Raw genomic sequence first — 20593 nt, 5'->3', positions numbered from 1 at the left:
TAGTGAAAGGTCGTGGACCTAGTTCACAAAAATTCTGTTTGACTGATCCTTGATTTGTATAGCATTTGTGGTGTTTTATGTTTCTATTTTATTGCCAATTTTAATTTTGATGATATCATCTCATGCCAGATGATGAGATTGTATGCATACTTAATTACAAAAGTGTTTGCAACATAAATACTTGCATAATTCAGTAATTCAAACCATTATCCTACTGAAATAATGGAAACTTATATAACAAGGTAGTTCTTCAACGATTTTTTTGTAGGTGGTTTGTTTTTCGCTAAGCCAATGCGTTCAAAGAAATATGTGACCATGTTGGATCCAATTCAGGAAACCTATGGTAATTGGATAGGAGGACTGTGCTTCATTCCTGCTGCTTTGGGAGAGGTCTTTTGGACTGGAGCTGTTTTATCTGCCCTTGGTGAGAAAATATGGCATTAATTTTATATATATTGATTTACACTTTTAAGTAAGGGAAGAAATAATATTCCATCACGTGCTTTATAGATGGTGACTAGACTTCTAACTGTCAGAATCTGAGTAATTTGCCACATGATAGCCCACTTCCAAACTGTTTTTATTAGCCACAGTATATATGTGGATTGCCCATCTGAGTTTCTGGTGAAACTAAATGTTGAGGAAATCACTACCCGACATCCCACTTACATTTGATAAGGCTTCACATGCTGACTATTAGAATGTTAAAGCATATGGAACCATAAGGTTACAGACCAGAACACCCTGGTGATAAGTTAGTAGTTGTGAAGGGAATTTCCAACAAACTGCGGTGCACATGTCGATGCATCTGAGACATCTGAGCCTGCACTCAGCAGCACAGAAGTACACGTTGCACGGGAGGTGAGATCAGATAACCCACTCCACTATTGGACGCCAGTGCTGAATACAGCATTGGTTCAGCAGTATGTTGAAATGAGGAAAAGAAATACACAATATAAGCGGCATCTTGATGTCTCTTGCAGTTTGTCCTGAGACCAGCAGGAGATTGGGTGTCTCACAACCACACAAGGAATTGTGGCTCAGGAGAGGTGAACACGCAACATGGGCTAGGCACAGTAGGTTCTGCTCCAGTGTATTGACATGGGCAGGGTCTCCTAAGTAAGGTACCTCAGATAATGGAACTCAGCAATGAATACAAGGAATGCTGGGAATTCTCAGCAATCCAGGCAGTATCCATAGTTAATATTTGAGGTTAATGGCGTGGATAGGAAATTGGTTGGTAGATAGGAGACAAGGAGTAATGGATATGTACTCGGACCAGTGGGTTGTGGTTGTTGATGACCCCAGCCTCAGGTTTTCATCTCAGTTTAGACCAAGGAACAGGGATCAATTGGCACAGCCTCAGAATAAATCAGTGAGCTGAGAACAAATTTCTTCAGGCAGAAGGCTGTCCGTGGAATTCATTGCCACTGTGGGCTGTGGAGGCCAAATCAAGGCAGAGGATCTACATTGGTAAAGGGATTAATAATTACAGGATGATCAGCCATGATTGAATAGTCTGAATGGGATAGATGGCCTAATTATGCTGCCACATGGTCTTATGAACAAGGTAAGTGATGTAGGTAAATGATATGATTAAATAAAATCTCAATGGGAGCAGAGATTTATGAAGGGACATTAGTAATAAGTAACCTGAGCTTTAGCAATCGAGTCTAATGAAGGGAGCTGTGGGACCATCCAGAGTGAAAGATACACTGCACCTCTAACAGAAGAGAGATTTAGAGATATGTGTAAAAATATCAATGAAAGCTGATGCAGAGTGACAAAAATAATTGAAAAGACTAATATAATGTTGGCCTTTGTCTCAAAGGGCCTGAAAATGCAAAAGAAAGATGTTCTGGCAAGTTATGTAAATATCCAGTGGAACTCATGCGGAGTTTTGCACTCACTTTAGATTATGTTGGCATTAGGGTGGGAGAGCAAAGATTCACCAGCATAAGGCGGTACTAAATGGAATAAATAACATGTGCAAAAGGTCTAGACATGTTTCCGTTCCTATGGCTATGGAAGATTGAGCAACAGATTGTCCAATTTATTTAAGGTGATAGGACATCTTCTCTTGTGGGGAACATATCAGAGTAGTTATAGCGTTAATGTTATGGAGCTCATATCCTCTCGCAGAATCTGTAAGAGGGCATGTCATATGCCAGCAGCGTGATGTGTTGCACTTTATAGGGCAACGTTTGTTTGGATCATTAGCAGATGAAACTGAGGCACATTTTTGCCCTTTCAAAAATTTTCTGGCTATTCACAGACAACCACGTTTTCATGTCTAGTTCTGTTTAGCTTGTGGTAGTACACAATTTTACTGCTGCTGCCACTGACCTATAGCCTAGGTTTTAACTGCTAAACCTTTGCTTTGCATATTCCTTCATTAAGTGACTTACCAAATTGCTGTTGACTGAAACTACTGTACTCTTGATGTACTCACTGGGACTCTACTCTTGATGTTTTACTCTGCATGAAAATCAATTTCTTAGATATCTCATAGATACTTAAAGTTCAATTAACTAATCTACTCTAATTGTCACAGGCTACATTCAAGTTGATAATTAGTAAATATTTTATGCTTCAGGTTCATCGCTGAGTGTGATTTTTCAAATCAATGTTCACCTGTCTATTATTGTTTCTGCTGTGATATCGGTCATTTATACTCTGATTGGTGGATTATACTCTGTTGCATACACAGACATGGCTCAGCTTTTCTGTATCTTTCTGGGAATGGTGAGTTTTTGAAGGTCTAAGTTATTAGTAGTTCAGTTTCAAATACGTGCATACAAAGAGAGCACATAGTGATAGATTGAAATTTGTTTCTTTGATTCTTCATTCAGTACCTAAGCTTGCCTTTCGCTATTTCACATCCTGCTGTTACAAGTATCAGCACCACGTTTACACAGTATGTTTACCGTGAGCCCTGGATCGGAGAGATACCTGCTCAAAAGGCCTGGGTCTGGATTGACAACTACTTTCTGATGGTATGCATACAATATCAATTGTTCTATCAATGCAAGGAAAACAAAATGATGCCACTTGCCCCCAAGAATCTACTGTATGTAAAATCTGTTTTGCAAGTAGCTTCCAGAAGTAATTTAGTTTGCTGCACATGTCTAAAACCTAAATTTGATACTCCAATGTTACATTTCAGAAATTGAGTTGTGACTTATTATTAAGATTTTGGTGGGTGACCAGCAATATGGGACATACGTGAACACACATAACATGAGCACATTCTTCACTTCTGCCAAAGGGGGAAGGCACTAAGAACTGTTTGGCAGTTGAAAGTTAAAAGTTGAAATGTTGAAAGTTAAAAGTTAGTTTGACGGCTGAAAAAGAAATAGATTCAATCAGGATATGTATGGTAAGCTGCAAGCTCATCCCCAGCAAAACCCTAGGAAGTACAGACATACATACAAATACTGAACTTTAAATACAAAAAGTAATTTCATTGTCGGATAGATATACAACTACCATTTCCCCCTCTGAACTGCTACTTGTCCTTTGTGAGTACAAAGGCTGCCAGTGATACCTGATAGAATCTACATTTGGCTTTCACCGTTGACTGCTCCAGACCTTAGGAGTTGTGCTTTGCTTACTGAAAAAGAACTCACCAGAATTATCAGATGGGATTGTCTGCTTTAATGATTGAGAATAAAAAAGTAAACGATGAAATGGCCAAAACAAAGATTGATTGTCAGTGGTGAAAATTTCATATCTCCCATCCTCCGGTTCCTGCTCCATGTTAGTTTGATCTTGGTTCTGTAGAACAAAAGGAAGAGTTATAGTCAATGCTGTAACAATTCCTAGGTACAATTAATTCATAGGAAGTGGTGATCCAGAGGACAACAAAGGCAGAGTGGTAAATATTATCCATGTGGACTTTAGCATGACCTATGGCGTGATCCCACACTGTAGGTTGGAATACATGGGAACCAGGTTGAAATAGCAAATAGGATACAAAATTGGCTTGCTAGTAAGAGAAAGAGATGGTAGTGGAGGGAGGGTTGCTTTCCAGTTTGGACACCTATAACTATGGAGAACCACAGGATTAGTGCTTGGTTCTTATTGTTCATCATACATATTAATTATTTGGAAGAGAATTTAAGTAGCATGAGTTATAGGTTTGCCCATGACACCAATATTGGTGGTATAGCGGGCAATGAAGAAAGTTGTCAAAGTGCTAGATGAACTGGGAAAATGGGCAAGGGAATGGCAGATGGAAGATACCTTGGACAAATGTGAAGATGCATTTTGGAAAGTTATTCCAGGCCAGGATGCAGTATATTTGCATATATTGGCCAAGGCATTGAATGGGAGAGTTGGAACTCACATTACAGTTGTACAGGTATTTGGTTACGTTGTGCTTGGAGTACGACATGCATTTTGGTTGGTGTGCTATAAAAAGGAGATGATTACGATGGAAGGGGTGCAGAAAAAAATCACAGGAATTTGGCCTGGGCTTCAGTGAGACTGGGCAGGGGAGATTGGACAGGCTAGGACTGCTTTCCTGAGGTGAAGAAGGCTGAAAGGTGGCCTTATGGAAGTTTTTAAATTTATGAGGAGCATAGGTTAACTAGGTTTTAAGTGAAAGGGATCAGTTTTTCTAATGCATAATGTAGAATGAGCTACCAGCAGAGGGGTTGAGGGAGGTGCAATTACACATTTAAAAGGCATCAAGTCAGTTACATGGATAGGAAAGGTCAAACTGGTTTAATATTGACAGGCCACTTGGTTGGCATAGACAGTTTCCATGAAAAATTCCTTGAATCTATGAACCTAGGCAGAATTATCCTTCAGCACCCACCCCACCCATCCCCCAACATTCTCCTTCATCCTCTCCACCAGTTAAGAACTTCCAGGTGAGGCAGAGGTTCATCTGCATTTCTTCCAACCTGGTCTACTGCATTTGGTACTCATGATGTTGCCTGTTCTACATTGGGTGAATCCACGCACAGCCCAGTCAACCATTTCATGGAGAACCTGCACTCTGTCCACAACACCCATGTCAAGCTTCCTGTTCTCACTACTGTCCCGTTTGTCCTTGGCCTTTTCCATTGTTACAGTGTGCCAAACAGAAACAGGAAGAACACATTTTCATATTCTAATTTGGTCATTATTATCAAGAAAGAATTTTCCAAGCTCTGGCACCCACACCCCCAGTGATCTCCTCCCACAGATTCTCAACTGTCCACCCAGTCTTCTCTCCCTTTGATCACCCTTCCTATTTCCTCTTCCCTTGTCTTATCTGCACATCAAGCTTTCCTCATTTAGTTGTACCTATCGCCTACCAGCCACTATCATTGATCATCTGTACTGCTACGTTCTGCCAATCTTTCCCATTCCCTCTTGGTCCTAATGCAGGGTCTTGACTCAAAATATTGACATAAATTTCTCATCCACAGATTCTGCTTGACTAGCCAAGTTCTTCCAGTGATCTGTTTTTTCTTTCTGTATTAAAACCACATTTTTCACTGATCAACTTGCAATCCCAAATACTTCTACAAAGTACCAATAGTGCAGGCAAGTCTGTAACTACATCTGACCTTCCTACACCCTTGCTTCCAGAATAGAACCTTTCAAGTTCAACTCTCGAACATAAAAGCTATTCGCAGTAGCTCAGTGTAGTGTGAAGGACACGACACAGTTGAAGAGAATCATCTGAGGCATTTAATCAAGGATTTTCAGCTCTCTGAATTGGACATAGTGAATCAACTGGCATTATTTCAGAAACCCTGGATGAACCAGGAGGTTCATAATCAGCTGAACTGCAGTATTTAGAGCTGGTGATTTGGAGTTATATAAGAAGCTCAAGCATGACCTCTGCAAGGCAGTGTGAGCACAAAGAGGCAATTTCAGAATAGACTAGAATCACAGACGGATGTTCAGTTGCTGTGGCAGGGTTTGCACAATATAACTCCTACAAAGGGAGATCAGGCGGCATAAATGACAACATCCCATCACTCCTGCATGAGCTTTGCACAGTTTGATAGAAAGAATTATAACACACTTATAGGAGTTCCCACATCTCCAGGTGACCCTGTAATTTCAGCCTCTGAGGCCAATGTCCAGATCTTCTTCAAGATCGTAACTCCGTGAAAAACGTCAGGTCTATGGATTCTCAAAATTGTCAGCAGTTGGACTGCAGTTTCCCTTTAAGAGAAAGGGAACACAGAAAATATTCTGGCTGCAAGTAAGATGGAAACGCTGTGCTCTGAGGACCCCACTTCTTACCAATCTGCTGGCTAATGAACACTCTGTCAAAAATGAAGTTGAAGATCTCAGAGCAAAGTTGTATTACCAGAGGGATATCAGCAGCTGCTGTATACTTTGTTATACGGAGAGAGGGCTCACTCCCAGCATTCCAACACAGCACTGTCACCCGAGGGCTTCACTCTCCACTACATGGCTAGGATAGCAACGTCACTTAAAAGTAGAAAGGGTGAGTGGGCTTCCTCATTAACTGATCGTGGTGCACAAACATGGTCATCTGTCTCAGTTCCGCTACCCTGACCTGGAACATCTAGCAGTCAAGTGTTGGCCATTTTATCTGTAGTTTCCCTTTGAGAAATGTAGTTTCAAACCTGTTATGTTTTGTAACTCCAGAACTAATCAAAAGAAAAGCACGTGAGCCAGGATATGTTTTGTCTATTTAGTTTTTTTTTTCATTTTTCTTTTAGTGAGGCACTCACATATGACATGGTGGTATAATGACATATGCCATTCATCTACAGTGCTTCCTACATGAATTATATAAACAAAGAATGCTTAATCAAACAATATACTGTATTTACAATATTACTCAAATATTACTGAAATATTAAATACACTACACTCTTCCCTGGTTAGCCATAAACTCAAACTCAATATAAAATGCACCTTAACTCAAATATGTAATGTATGCCTCTCTAGTTATCTACTGTATACACATTACTCTATATAATGTAACTACTATATAGACATCCACTGCTGGTAAATTTAAATTGTCCTATTCAGGCCCAAAGAGTTAATCACTGTGGAGGAGTTCTTACTCTTCTGGAATAGTATCTTTCCTGATGGGGGTGCGGAGTGGGGTCACTCTGCTTGGCAGGTAAGAATTACGGCAGTGAAACTTGAGACTGTAAAACAACCTGAGGTTCTGAGGTCTCCTCCATGGTGATTGTAGGAGTTTTCTCTGGGACTGCAGGAAGAGGTTCTGACAGCTCTAGGCAATTTCCTTCTCTAACAATTGATCCTGCTCTCCTTAAATGATCAAAGTGTTGTCTCCAGATGACATTGCATGCAACCTCCACTGTGTAGCAGAGCCGTCCAGTTCTGTCCTTAATCTTTCCCAGTACCCACTTACGATCACCTCTGTAGTCCCTCACCAGGATGGTTTTTCCAGTAGGGAAACATCAAACCTCTTTGATTTAGGAGCCCTCCATTTGTCTCAGCTGTTTGTTCTGCATACTCCTTCTGAGGTTGGGTTTGAGGGTGAGTGCCAGGGACAACCCAGGAACAGTGTAGCCGGTGAGTTGTTGATTGTGGAGTATGATGCATTGCGATATGCAAGGTGGAAATTAACATGCTTCTGATTCAGTATCAGTGCAGTATGCTCTGCTAACATTGCTCACGGTGCATTATTTAGACTCTGGACAAATCTTTCTGCCAAGCCATTTGTAGCTGGGTGCAGTTGTAATGTGCCCTATTCCATTAATTTCAGGAATAACTGAAACTGATCTGCAACAAACTGTGGTCCATTGTCTCTGCTAAGTATTCTGGAACCCCAATCCTTGAGAAATTGCTTCTCAACACATCAACAGTGTGCAAAGCCATAGTGGATGTTACTAGGAAAACTTCTGGCTTCTTTGTAGCTGCATCTACTATGACCACCAAGTAATTTGTGCCCATGAATGTTCCAGCAAAATCCACATTTACCCCCTGCCAGGGCAATGCAGGCCATTCCCCGGGACGGAGAGGCACTGCTCTTGGCATCTTTTGGATGTGTAGTCATCCCAAACAGTGCATAGTAAACTGCTCGGTTTGCTGGCCTAATCCCAGCCCACCAGGCAAAGCGTCAAGCCAATACTTTCATTTTGACTACACGTACATGCTCCTCCAATACTTTAGCTCTTAGCATGAATGTTGAACCAGCATTTAACAGGTTTAATAATTAACCCATGTTGGCTCAAGCGCTTGAAAAGTGCGCAAAGATGTGATAAGTGCTCAGTTTTGAATACGCTGGCTTGTTAGGTTTTGGATGTCTTTTAACAGAGTACATTAGTCACTGGAAAGTCTGTGCTGCATTTTGCAATCCAAATGACATGCACAGAACCTCAAATAGGCCAAATAGGGTTATAACAGCAGTTTGGGAACATTGTCAGTGCACACAGACACATAGTAGCCCCTGACTAAGTTCACTTTCAAAAATATTATCTTCCCGGCTAAACGTGCCATAAAATCTTGAATATGTGGCATCGGATAATGATCGGGGTGGTGGCTTCATTAAGCATGAACAGCAACCAACATTGGATGTAGGAACCATGTGGAGGGATGAAGCCCAAGGGCTCTTTGGCCTGCACACAATGCCAAGCATTTCCATGTTAGCAAACTCAGCCTTCGCGCTGGCCAGCTTTTCTGAGCCAGTCTACGTGCATGGGCATGGGCCAGCGAGTCAGTTGTGGAAATACGGTGACCGACACCATGCTTTGTGACTGCAGTGGAAAACGTGGGTGTGGTGAGGTTTGGAAATTCATCTGGCAGGCAAGTGAATTCCTGCATGGTGGCGCATGCGCTAAACTGTTGTCATGGGGAACCTGCTGGGGATATAGGGTAACGACTCAAAGTCCTTTGCGTCCACAAGCCAGCAGTTCTTAAAATCTGCTAACAGTGCTTTCATGCATAGGGAATCTGGGTCAAGCAGAGACCTAGCAACATTAGCCAAGGCAAAGTCCCACGCGCAGCATTGTCCGCTGAAGCAGAGCATCGCACGTTCCGTCCCATAAGTCCAGAACTTGCTGCCACTGCTGGCCTCCAGGGTCCGTTCTCTGCCTTATATTCAATGGGCAATGCTGGCAGCACATTCATTTGAGTCTTGGGTCCAACATAACCTGGTTCGGGAGCAGTTGTTGCTCTGCTGCCATTAGGTCTCTAGGTTCACTCGCCTCAGCGCTGAACTGACTCTCAGCTGCGGACTCAGTCTCAGGGACTCTGCAGCTCATGCTCCTTGTATTATTTATTTTCTTTTTTTTACTGTTTGCACAACTTGTTCTCTTTTGCACATTGGATTTTGGTTGGTCTTTGTTGTGTGTGGTTTTCCATGGATTCTGCTGTGTTTCCTTGCTTTGTGAGTGCTTGCACCAGGAGATGAATCTCAAGGTTGGAGATAGTATACATACTTAGATAACAAATTTGTACTTTGAGCTCCAGATGGTGTACCTGGCCAAGTACTAAAGATATATACAGTATGCACCGGCTGGCTGGAGTATTACAGACATATGCAGACTCACACACTTGTGGTTTTAAGTTCCCACCTGTTTCAGAAAGACATCTATTGTACAGGTGGTCAAGAAGACCGCGGTGACCTGCCTCAGTCAGTACCATCCAGTGGCTCTCACAGCAACTGCGGTGAAGTGTTTTGAGTGGCTGGCTGTGGCGCGAATCAGTGCCTGCCTCAAGGATGACGTGGATCTGTTCCGATTTGCCTACTGCCACAACCGATCATCAGCAAATGTGGTTTCTCTAGTTCTTCACCCTACTCTGCACCATCTGGATGATAGCAACTCATCTGTATATCAACTATAGCGTGGAATTCAACACTATTATCCCATTCAAACTCATCAAGCTTCAATACCCAGACCTCTGTACTTCTCTCTGCAACTAGAGACTTGACTTCCTCACGGCACTGAGGATTGGTAATAACATCTCCTCATGGCTGAAAGTCAACATAGTGGTATCTCAAAGCTGTGTGTTTAACTCTCTATACACATGACTGTGAGGCCAAGACAGTCCCAATGCCATCTTCAAATATGTAAACACCACTTCTGTTGTTGGACGAATCACAGGCGGCAATGACTATCCTCCAGTCTATATTGAGGGTTCAATGGTGAGAAAGTCAGCAGCTTTAAATTTCTGGGTGTTTGCATATCAAATGACCTGTCCTGGACCCGGCACATTACTGCACTTATAAGGAAAGCATGTCAATGTCTTTATGTTCTCAGAAAGTTAAGGAGATTTGGCTTGTCGTCACTGTTGTAATGTGAGTATTATTAAACGTAAGTTAATACTCATCGGGAGGCTGTTGGTAGCCAGAGGCGGGATCCGGGGTTGGCGGGGTCTTTACTTCCGCTCTTTTTACTCCCAGTATGCATTGTATACAGTCCCTCCACCCAGGCCGCACGAGGTACCTGAAAGCCTCTGTATTGTAAATATCATTTGCCGTCCCGCATAAAAATGCTCTTTTGGCCACCAAGTTGTCAAGTGGCCTTTTTGTAAAGTAGAAGTTACCACTTATTTTTGGTGACAAGGTAAACTGGTTTTGTGGACGGGTCGGCCCCATTTTCGATCAGGAGCTGCGAGCGGGTGAGGAGCCTCGTGTTCAGATGACTGCGTTTGGAACAGTTGGTGTGTTCGATGAGCAAATCAAGGAGTGGCCGGAGTATGAAGAAAGGTTGGGCCACTTTTTCTGTGCTAATGGAATTACTGAGGAGGCTAAGAAGCGCTCTAGTCTCCTGAGCATGTGTGGGGCAAGGAAGTACAAGCTGATACGGAACTTAGCTGCACCACGGAAACCAGGAGAAATTCCATACGACAAACTGGTCAAGCTCGTGGGGAACCACCACAATCCGAAGCCTTCGGTGATAGTCCAACGGTTCAAGTTTCACAGCCCTGTCCGGAAGCCAGGTCAGTCTGTGGGCGATTTTGTGGCTGAGCTTCGGCAGCTGTCGGAGCATTGCGATTTCGGAGCCGTGTTGGATGCCATGCTCTGTGACAGATTAGTATGCGGCATTAATAATGCCGCCGTACAACGCCACTTGTTGGGGGAAACCCCACCATTGACTTTCAAGACAGCCCTAGAGATTGCTCAAGGCGTGGAGTTGGCTGCTGATAATGCCAGGGGTATACAGAAAGGATATGGGGGGTTGCAGTCGGTGGCAATGCTCCAAGTCAGGAGGGAGGCTGGTAAACAGGCAAGGCGGGTGGAATGTTTACGGTGTGGAGGAACGCACTATGCAAATGTTTGTAAATTCAAAGATACTGTCTGCAATGCTTGTAACAAGAAGGGACATTTCATTAAAAAGTACAGGAGCATAAAAGGTAAGGTTAAGGTTAAGGTCCACCGAGATGTAATACTGAGCGTCCTAGGAAGTCATTCCTGCCTGTGGCCATCAAACTTTACAACTCCTCCCTCGAAGGGTCAGACACCCTGAGCCAATAGGCTGGTCCTGGACTTATTTCCACTTGGCATGATTAATTTATTATTATTTAATTATTTATGGTTTTAGGTTGCTATATTTCTACACTATTCTTGGTTGGCGCAGCTGTAACGAAACCCAATTTCCCTCGGGATCAATAAAAGTATGTCTGTCTGTCTAAGCCTGGGCAGGGGAAAGCTCAACAGGCTCAGGCAGCCTCACACCACCTAGGAGAAGCAGACGGAGAGGCAGTGTGTGTCTACAACATGTTTGGGGTGGAAATGGATGAGGAACCACCTGAACCATATTATGCCACAGTCACTGTCAAGGGAAAGGACATTAAGTTCGAGATTGATTCAGGGGCTACTGCATCAGTCATTAGTGAAGAGACCTACAGGAGGACATGGGGATCCAACCTGCCTCCCATCAGACCATCTAAGCTCCAACTCAGGACCTATACAGGGCAGCCCATGCCTCATTTAGGGGTGTTATATGTGGATATTTCGGCCAGGGGTCAGAAGGCTGTAGCCAGGCTGGTGATAGCTAAGAGCAGTGGGACCAGTCTTCTGGGCCGCGATTGGCTTTGCAAAATCTGGCTCAACTGGTGTGAATTTAAATATGCACACACGATGGAAGAGCATGAGGTGCAGCGTGCAGATGAAGTCGCCGATGGCAATATGAGTGACAGACGTAGTCCAGTCACATTTGAGAGTGAGCTCGCAGCGCAGCTTGCGGCTCTTCAGCCTATTACAGGAACAATTGACGTTACCCCCTCGGCACTGAAAGCCAGCACACCACTTCTAGTACGGTGAAGCAGTGACCCAGCTCTTGTACCACCTGCCCAGTTACAGCAAGGTGCATCTCAGCCTGATGATCCCACTAACAGGAACCTGCATGTGAAGCCAATCGTAACAGTAGCAAACGGGGCACCCGCAGACGATGTAAGAACAGAGCCTCCAGGACCACCAGACAAGCATTCAGAAAGCCCCCCAAGTGGTTTGACAAAGAAAGTAGGATTTTCTGGAGGCTGTAGCCCACGAGGTATCCATGTGGTGCCTTTTAACTCTGCGCTGAGTGGAAGATTCCTTGGCTTGAGTATTCGTGGTGTTGAAGAGAACAGCCGTTCAAGAAAAGAGAACCTGCTCCAGGAGAATGAATGTATCATCAAAATCAATGACTGTGATTTAACAGACAAAACCTTTGTTCAAGCACAAGAGGTTTTCTGAAACACATTGCGATTTCTTGCTGTTGAACTCCAGATAGTTCCAAGCTATAACAAGGAACTCTATGAAAAATTTGCAATTGGGTCTATTCTGAGCCACGGACATGACGATTGTTCAAGAAACAAAGTTCCTTCTTCAGTGCGTTCCAAGCTAGGTGGCAAACCTGCAGATGCCGTTTCTCCCAATAATGCTGAGAATAGCCTGCCACTGATTTCAAAGGAGCTCAGTAGTCCAAAACAGCTAAGGAGCAATGACCACTTAATGCATACCAGGAAAGCATGTCCACCAGTGACTTCGCCAGAGGGAGAGACACTGGCAGAGGGGCCAGAGTCCCCTGAAGAGGATGGACATTCTCACACGGACACACAGACCCCTCTCGTGTCCCCAACACTAGATCCACCCAAAACATCCTCACCAGCGGTTCCTGCTGGGTCACCGGGGGTTGTGTGTAGATCGCAATGCCCTCACAAACCTCCTGACAGACTGAATCTTTGATTGGATAGTTTCTTTTGTTGTTAGATTGAATGTTGAATTTGCCATGTATTTTAGGTGTTTTGTATTGGTAACCTGTTGCTAATGATACCACGGTTTTTATTTCCCAGTTCTATATTTGGGGAATGTAGGATTTTAAAGGGGGAGAAGTGTTGTAATGTGAGTATTATTAAAAGTAAGTTAATACTAATCGGGGAGCTGTTGGTAGCCAGAGGCGGGATTCAGGGTTGGCGGGATCTTTACTTCCGCTCTTTTTACTCCCCGTATGCATTGTATATAGTTCCCCCACCCAGCCCGCACGAGGTACCTGGAAGCCTCTGTATTGTAAATATCATTTGCCGTCCCTGATAAAGATGCTCTTTTGGCCACCAAGTTGTCGAGTGGTCTTTTTGTAAGTAGAAGTTACCACAGTCACTATTCTACAAATGTATTATTAAATTATCATGACTGTTACACCATTGTCTGGCATGGCAATTCAAATTGCAGGAACATCAGCTGCAGAGAGTAATGGACTCTGCCCACTACATCACAGACACATCCCTCTGCACCACCAGTAGTATCTACAGGAGACGCAAAAGCGGGCAGCTTACAAAACTTCTAAATATACTTCTTCCAAACTACTCTCATTGTAATCGGCAGCCGGTAATTTCTCTTTAAGTAAAGTACTTTTAAACTTTCTTAATGTCAAACGAGAAGAAGGAGGGGAAGACTCCAGGTCAGACTGAAATGCTGAGGTATGAATCTTCCTCTGCCCAGCATCTTGTTAGAAAATCTACTGTAACTGGAGAACAAGATTTAGGACCTCAGGGCAAGATTGCTCTATCGGAGGGAATTGCTGTGTTCTCTCTCTTTCACGGAGACAAGCTTACTCCAGACATGGCGGATACGTCGGCAAGACCCGAGGGCTTCTTGATACACAGGATGAACTGGATGGCTGATTTGGAGAAGGCAAAAGATGGGGGTCTGTGTTTCATGATGAACTCTTTGTGATGCTTGGAGACAGCATTCTTGTCGCACTCTTGCTCCCCCCAGCCTGGTACATCTAATGATTAAGTGGCGACCTTTCTACATACCAAGGGAATTCACCTCCATGATCCTGACCACAGCTTACATACTGCCAGAGGCCAATGTTAAGCAGGCACTTGAGTGCTGCCATCAGGCCATCAACAAACAAGAAACGGTCTGCCCAGACACCTTTCAAATCATTGTTAAGGCCTTCAGTCAGGCTTGTTTGAAGAAACCTGAGCCAAATTATCATCAACATGTCACCTGCAGCATCGAGAACCCAAACACACTCGACCACTGCTATTCTACAATTTGGAATAGCTACCATTCCATGCCTGGACTGCATTTAGGATATCTGATCATTGGCTGTTTTCCTCCTATCTGAATACAGACAGAGGCTAAAGGTCAAGGCTCCAGAGAAAAGGACAACAAAGAGGTGGTGATGGGAGGCAGAGTAGTGGCTACAGGATTGCTTCGAGTTAGTGGACTGGACAGTGATAAAGGACTCATCAGAGGATCTGAGCGAATACACCACCATTGTCACGGGCTTTATAAAAACAGACATTGATGAGTGTGTCCCTACAAAATCATTCAGAAGGCCAACCAGAAGGCCTGGATGAACCATGTGATCTGCAATCTGCTGAGGACCAGAGAAGTGGCATTCAGGTCTGGCACCAAGTAAGAATCAAGAAGTCTCGGTAGATCTCCAGAAAGCCATCTCACATGTGGACCGGCAATTCCGGACCAAGCTTATATCACTGAAGGATACTTGATTGATAACAGTGGCAGGGTTTGAATACTATCACCTCCTACAAACTGAAACCAAGTGACATAGGTGACAATATGGCTTTGCTCCCAGATGAATTCAATGACCATCACAACATGGAGGAATCTTCATAAACTCCCACAGCCTCCTATGATCCTGTGATTTCAGTCTCTGAGGCTGACGTGAGAGCAGCAAGATCAAGCTCAAGTTTAATTGACATCTCGACCAGTCATGAATACAGCCTAATGAAACAGAGTTACTTCAGGGCCAAGGTGCAAAACACTGCAGCAACAGTCACACGCAACACAAGGCACATATCACACTTATAAGATAGCAAGCAGGTATAAGCTATCAGTAAAATACAGTCATGCAGAAAAACATGGTCCAAGATACTGAATCAATGAATGTTGAGGAAATCAGCCATCGACCACAATACAGCTCATCATATGCTGAGCAAAGACTGGAGGTCAACACCAAATCCGGTTTGGATGCCGTACCACACCATCTCCAGCAGAGTGCTCCGACTCCTATGCTTTTCTTTTTGGTGGCTGCAAACAGGCAACATCATGGTTTAAGGCCTAATCCACAATACAACAGAGCCTCACCCCCCCCCCCCCCCCCCACCGCCGACCACCAATAAATCAGTGAATGGGACTTGCAGCATTCCACATGGACAATGTCCAACAGGGTCTTGCAATCACAAGAAAAGCAACTGAAACAATTGCTCGCTGATAGACTGCACACCACCTTCGCGCACCAACTCCTCCAAAGCTTCTCTGTCACAGCACTATCTGCACAGTCCAGATCCCTCACTTCTTTCACCAACGAGCATCTCGTCGATGGGGTAGACCTGCAGTACTTTAAGTTCTTAACGTGCAGCAGGATCTTGAGAGGAAGGTGATGCCACTGAAAGGATGCAGCCCAGATGAAACTCCTGTCTGAGAAGCAAATTGGATCCACTCCAATTTGCCTACCGTCACAACAGGTCCACAACAGTTACCATTTCTTTGGCTCTTCGCTCAAGCCTGGAACATCTGGACCGCAATGATGGATATATCAGGAAGCTCTTCATTGACTACAGCTCAGTATTCAATACTATCATACCCTCAAATTAATAAGCTCCAAGACCTTGGCCTCAACACCTCCTAGTACAAATGGATCCCCCATTTCCTCACTTGCAGATCCCCATCATTTCAGATTGGTAACAGCATCTCCTCCACTAATCACCATCAGCACAAGTGCACCACAAGGCTGTGTGCTTAGCCCCTTGCTCTACTCATTTTATTCTTATGACTGTGAGGCTAAGTACAGCTCCAATACCATGTTTACGTTTGCTGACAACATCACTGCCATTGGTCAAATCAAAGGAGGCGACGAATCAGCATATAGGAGAAAGATTGAAAATATGGCTGAGTGGTGCCACAACACCAGCAACTCTATCAATGTCAACGTGACCAAGGAGCTGATTATTGAAGTCAGTAGGAGGAAAACGGAAGTCCTTGAGCAGTCCTCACCAGGGAATCAAAGGCAGAGAGGGCTTGCAACTTTAAATTCCCCAGTGTTATCATTTCAGAGCATCTGTCCTGGGTCCAGTACGTATATGCCATAATGAAAAAATCATGGTAGCATCCCAACTTTCTTAGAAATTTTCAAAGAATTGGCATGCCACTTAAAACTTTAACAAACCTATAGATGTGTGGTGGGGAGTACACTGACTGGTTGCATCAAAGCTTGATATGGAAATACCAATGCCCTTGAACATAAGAGCCTATAAAAAGTAGCGGATATGGCCCAGTTCATTACGAGTCACGCTCTCTCCTGCCATTAAGCACACCTACGTGGAACACAGTCACAAGACAAGAGCATCCATCATCAAGGAAACCCACCACCTGGGGCATGCTCTCTTCTTGCTGCTGCTATCAGGAAGAAGATCCTCACCATCATGTTCAGGAACAGTTATTACCCCTCAGCCATCAGGCTCTTGAACTAGAGGGGTTAACATCACTCTACACTTACTCCATTACTGAACTGTTCCCACAACTGATGGACTCACTTCCAAGGACTTCTCTTCTCATGTTCTTGATATTTATTTATTTTTTTGTTTATTTATTTTTTGTATTTGCACACTTTGGAGTCTTGCAGATTATTCTTTCATTGATTCTATTGTGTTTCTTGTATTTACTGTGAATATCCACAAGAAATTAATCTCAGGATCGTATATGGTGACATATATGTAATGTGATAATAAATTTATTTTGAGCTTTGAAGAGATTTCAATGCACCTCTATTTGAAACGACTTATCTTGAAACATTTCCTTGTTCGCGATTCCAAAAAGTGAAAACATTTCAAGATCTCCCTGTAACGCCTTCTCAGGATCTTGTCTCAACAAGGTCTCTCTCTGTCTCTGTATCTCTCATTTCCTCTGCAAACCCCACCCCCCATCCTCCTACCACCAGCTCCAACCCAACTTCTGGACTCTAAGATCAAAAAGCCTCTACCCCTGTTCTCCCTTCATGGCATCTTTACGTACTTATTATTCAAAGGCAATGCTCTGGAAGTTTATAATTTTCAAAATTTTCAGCATGAAACTGTTAAAAGCTAAAATCAATACAGATGTAAATGAAAAGGAACTTAAGCACACTGCAGGTCAGTCAGAATCTGTAAGATGAGTGAATGGTTCATATCTAAACTCTTTGTCAGATTGATACCAGCTCTATCCAAAATGTTAACCTATGTTTCTCTTACAGATAAATGACTGGTCTGTGGTGCATTACTCACATTTTCTGAATGTCATAATAAAGTAGATTTTATGTACAGATAAACATTAGCACAGCTGCAAAATGGATGTACATGCATCAAAAATCTTAGCAATCTTTTGCTCTAATTTCCCCCTGTCCTGATTTTCCTTTCAGCCACATGTTGTGCACCAACTAGACTGTCATGGTAGCTTCCTATCGCCCTCCTTCATAAATGGCTAGATCAGCAATACGGAGCTGATGAGAAAATTTATCTATGGAGACAACAAGGACAGATTGGTAACCTGACAGTAACAATTTAATGGTGATCATCTTTGTAATTTCTACAGCTGCCTACAACAAGGCCTTACTTCCAGTATATCTGGAGTACTGGTGTCATCAAGACCCGGTGTGGTGAACTATGTGCCTGTCTGGACACGCCCCCCCCCCCCCCCCCCGCCGACTGCTCCTGTGGCTCCTCCCACAGACCCCGGTATAAAGGCGGTTGGAGGCACTGCTCCTCCAGAATGTTGTGTGGTGGTCTCTTGCTGCTGACAGTACTTTCTTCCAGCTAATAAAAGCCTATCTCGACTCACGTCTCCGAGAGTTATTGATGGTGCATCAGTCATAGAGCCATACAGTGCAGAAACAGGTCCACTAAGTCCATGCTGACAGTAAAGCAAGCATTTATGATATTCTTACATTAATCCCTTTTTAAATTTTCTCCATATTTTCTTCAACTCTTTTAGACTTTTCCACTCACCAATGCATTAGGGGGTAGGGTAACTTACAGCAGACAATTAAACTACAAGCCTGCATATCTGTGGGACTTAGGGGGTAAGTACAGCACCCAGAGGGAAGCTCGTGCAAAGTATGCCAATCCACATAGACAGCACCAGAGGTCAGTACTGAACCTGGATCCCTGGAGCTGTGAGTCAGCAACTCCATCACCATACACTGGCAGCTGGGACTCTGATTCTAATTCCATTGGTAAATGTATGCTGTTACCAACAGGCCCGACCTATTGACAGAACTGCCATTCACATATGTTTATTGTTGAAATCAGAAGGAAGAAGGAATTTCCTGACTCAGAAATAATAACACAGGTCACTGCTGGCCCAGTTTCATCTCACTGAATCAGCCCATGGGCCTCAGCCATCAGGTGCTCCTGAATCCAAAGCTGGAAAGATACATGGTACCAAAACTCAAGTATCAAACTCAAAATGAAATCAGGATTGCAGATGCTTGGCACATTATTTGTTACTGGAATGATAAAAATCAAAATATACTTCTGATCGAGTATCCAATTATATCAGAAGAGCAGGTTCTGTATTTATTTTATTTAATGTTATCAATACATTCTTGTTTCTGTTTTAAATATACATAAGAATATTTTAATAACATTTATTTTAGAAAACAGATTTTATTTAATCAATACAATACTTTAGATTTTAAATTACCCCAAAGAGCTTTTTGTTTCTCATCTGGATGTAGGAAAACAAATGAGTTAAGAAAGAAGCTGTTTCTTATCATTGTCATAAGCATCTTAATGGCTGAACATACTACACATCATATAGGCATCGATAGTTTTCTGTATATTAATGCAGAGGCCTAAACTAATAATCCAGAAGCATCAGTTTAAATTTTAGCACTTTTTGGAAAACTTTAATTAGCTATTTAACTAATGTGGAATAAATAAAAATAATACCAGTACCATTCTCTACGAAGCTTCCAATCATTGTAATAACCCATTAGATTTACTTAATCTGAAGTCCCAAACTTTTGCTAATTGTAGAAAATTGTACAGTCTGCTGGTCCAAAGAATTTCAAGATCTCATCAAGAACATTTTGTTAGTGCTACTTTACTCCCTCATGCTCAAGTCTAGAACTCAGACTTGCACCAATTAATTGTGAGCTTCTCAAACTCATGCTATCACACATCTTCAACAACTTCGTCATTTTAACTGCCCCATCCTTTGCCTCTGGTCATGGTCAAGAGCTGCTTTTGTCTTTCACCACCTCCTTCCTACCCCATACCTCAGACGCTTGTCCAAGCAAATGATACTCTCAGAAATCCTAAGACCATCGAGGACACAGTCTATATTAGATCCATTCCTTCAATATTCCTCACCAGGTGTGAGTTGGTAGCATCCCCATCATGTAACTGTTTGAGTCTTGTAGTGAGGCAGAACCTATAGGAAGTGATGTGTCAACTGACAAGAGATAAGAGAATCAAGAGACTGTAGATGCTGGAAATAGATTCAAAATGAAACAAAAAGTTGAAGGAACATAGCAGGCCATGCAGCGTTTATGGAAAAAAGCAGAAAGTCATTGTTTCAGGTTAGGTTCATTCATTCATTATGTGTCATTGCATATAACGTAGGTGATCAGGGTCTTTCCACGACCACAATTGTTCTGGGCAAAGTTTTCTATAGAAATGGTTTGCCATTGCCTCCTTTGGGCAGTGTCTTTACAAGATTGGTGATCCTAGCCATTTTTGAAACTTTCAAAGATTGTCTGCCTGGCATCAGTGATCACATACCTAGGACTTGCGATCTGCACTGGCTGCTCATACGACCATCCATCACCTCCTTCCGTGGCTTCACATGACCGCGACTGGGGGCTAAGCAGGCTACACTTGGTGGAGGGAAAGAGTGCCTTACACCTTCTTTGGTAGAAAGGTACATATCTTCACCCAGCACTTTCTTCAAAACTGAAGACAGGTAATCAGGAAGCCCAATGAATAGGGCTGTGGGGGAGTTAGAGCAGTTATAGGTGGACAGGAGATAGAGAGTGAGCAGATAGAAGCAGGTGAGAAGCAGCAATGGATAGATGGGACGACAAAGGTAGAGGGGCAATTGGCAGAAGGGGAGGATATGGGAATGGAGGGGTGATCAGCTTTCCCAAGGAATGGACTACGGAGATAGGCAGGGGGAAGACAGGTCAGGAAGACAGAAATCCCT

At 43.2% G+C, this 20593-nt stretch overlaps 1 protein-coding gene across 1 annotated transcript in view; it reads left to right on the top strand.

The window, feature by feature from the left end:
• LOC132390763 (high-affinity choline transporter 1-like) overlaps positions 1-20593 on the top strand; it is a 67554-nt gene that overhangs the window by 32537 nt on the left and 14424 nt on the right. Inside the window, exons 4-6 of the mRNA XM_059963312.1 lie at positions 269-424; positions 2597-2745; positions 2853-2996. Of these exons, the coding sequence (XP_059819295.1) occupies positions 269-424; positions 2597-2745; positions 2853-2996 (449 nt within the window). The remainder of the gene's footprint in view (positions 1-268; positions 425-2596; positions 2746-2852; positions 2997-20593) is intronic.

The sequence above is a fragment of the Hypanus sabinus genome, chromosome 3 (assembly GCF_030144855.1).
Source record: "Hypanus sabinus isolate sHypSab1 chromosome 3, sHypSab1.hap1, whole genome shotgun sequence".
NCBI classification, from domain to species: domain Eukaryota; kingdom Metazoa; phylum Chordata; class Chondrichthyes; order Myliobatiformes; family Dasyatidae; genus Hypanus; species Hypanus sabinus.
Note: the sequence above shows the minus strand (reverse complement) of the source record. Positions and strands in the feature narration are given on the sequence as shown.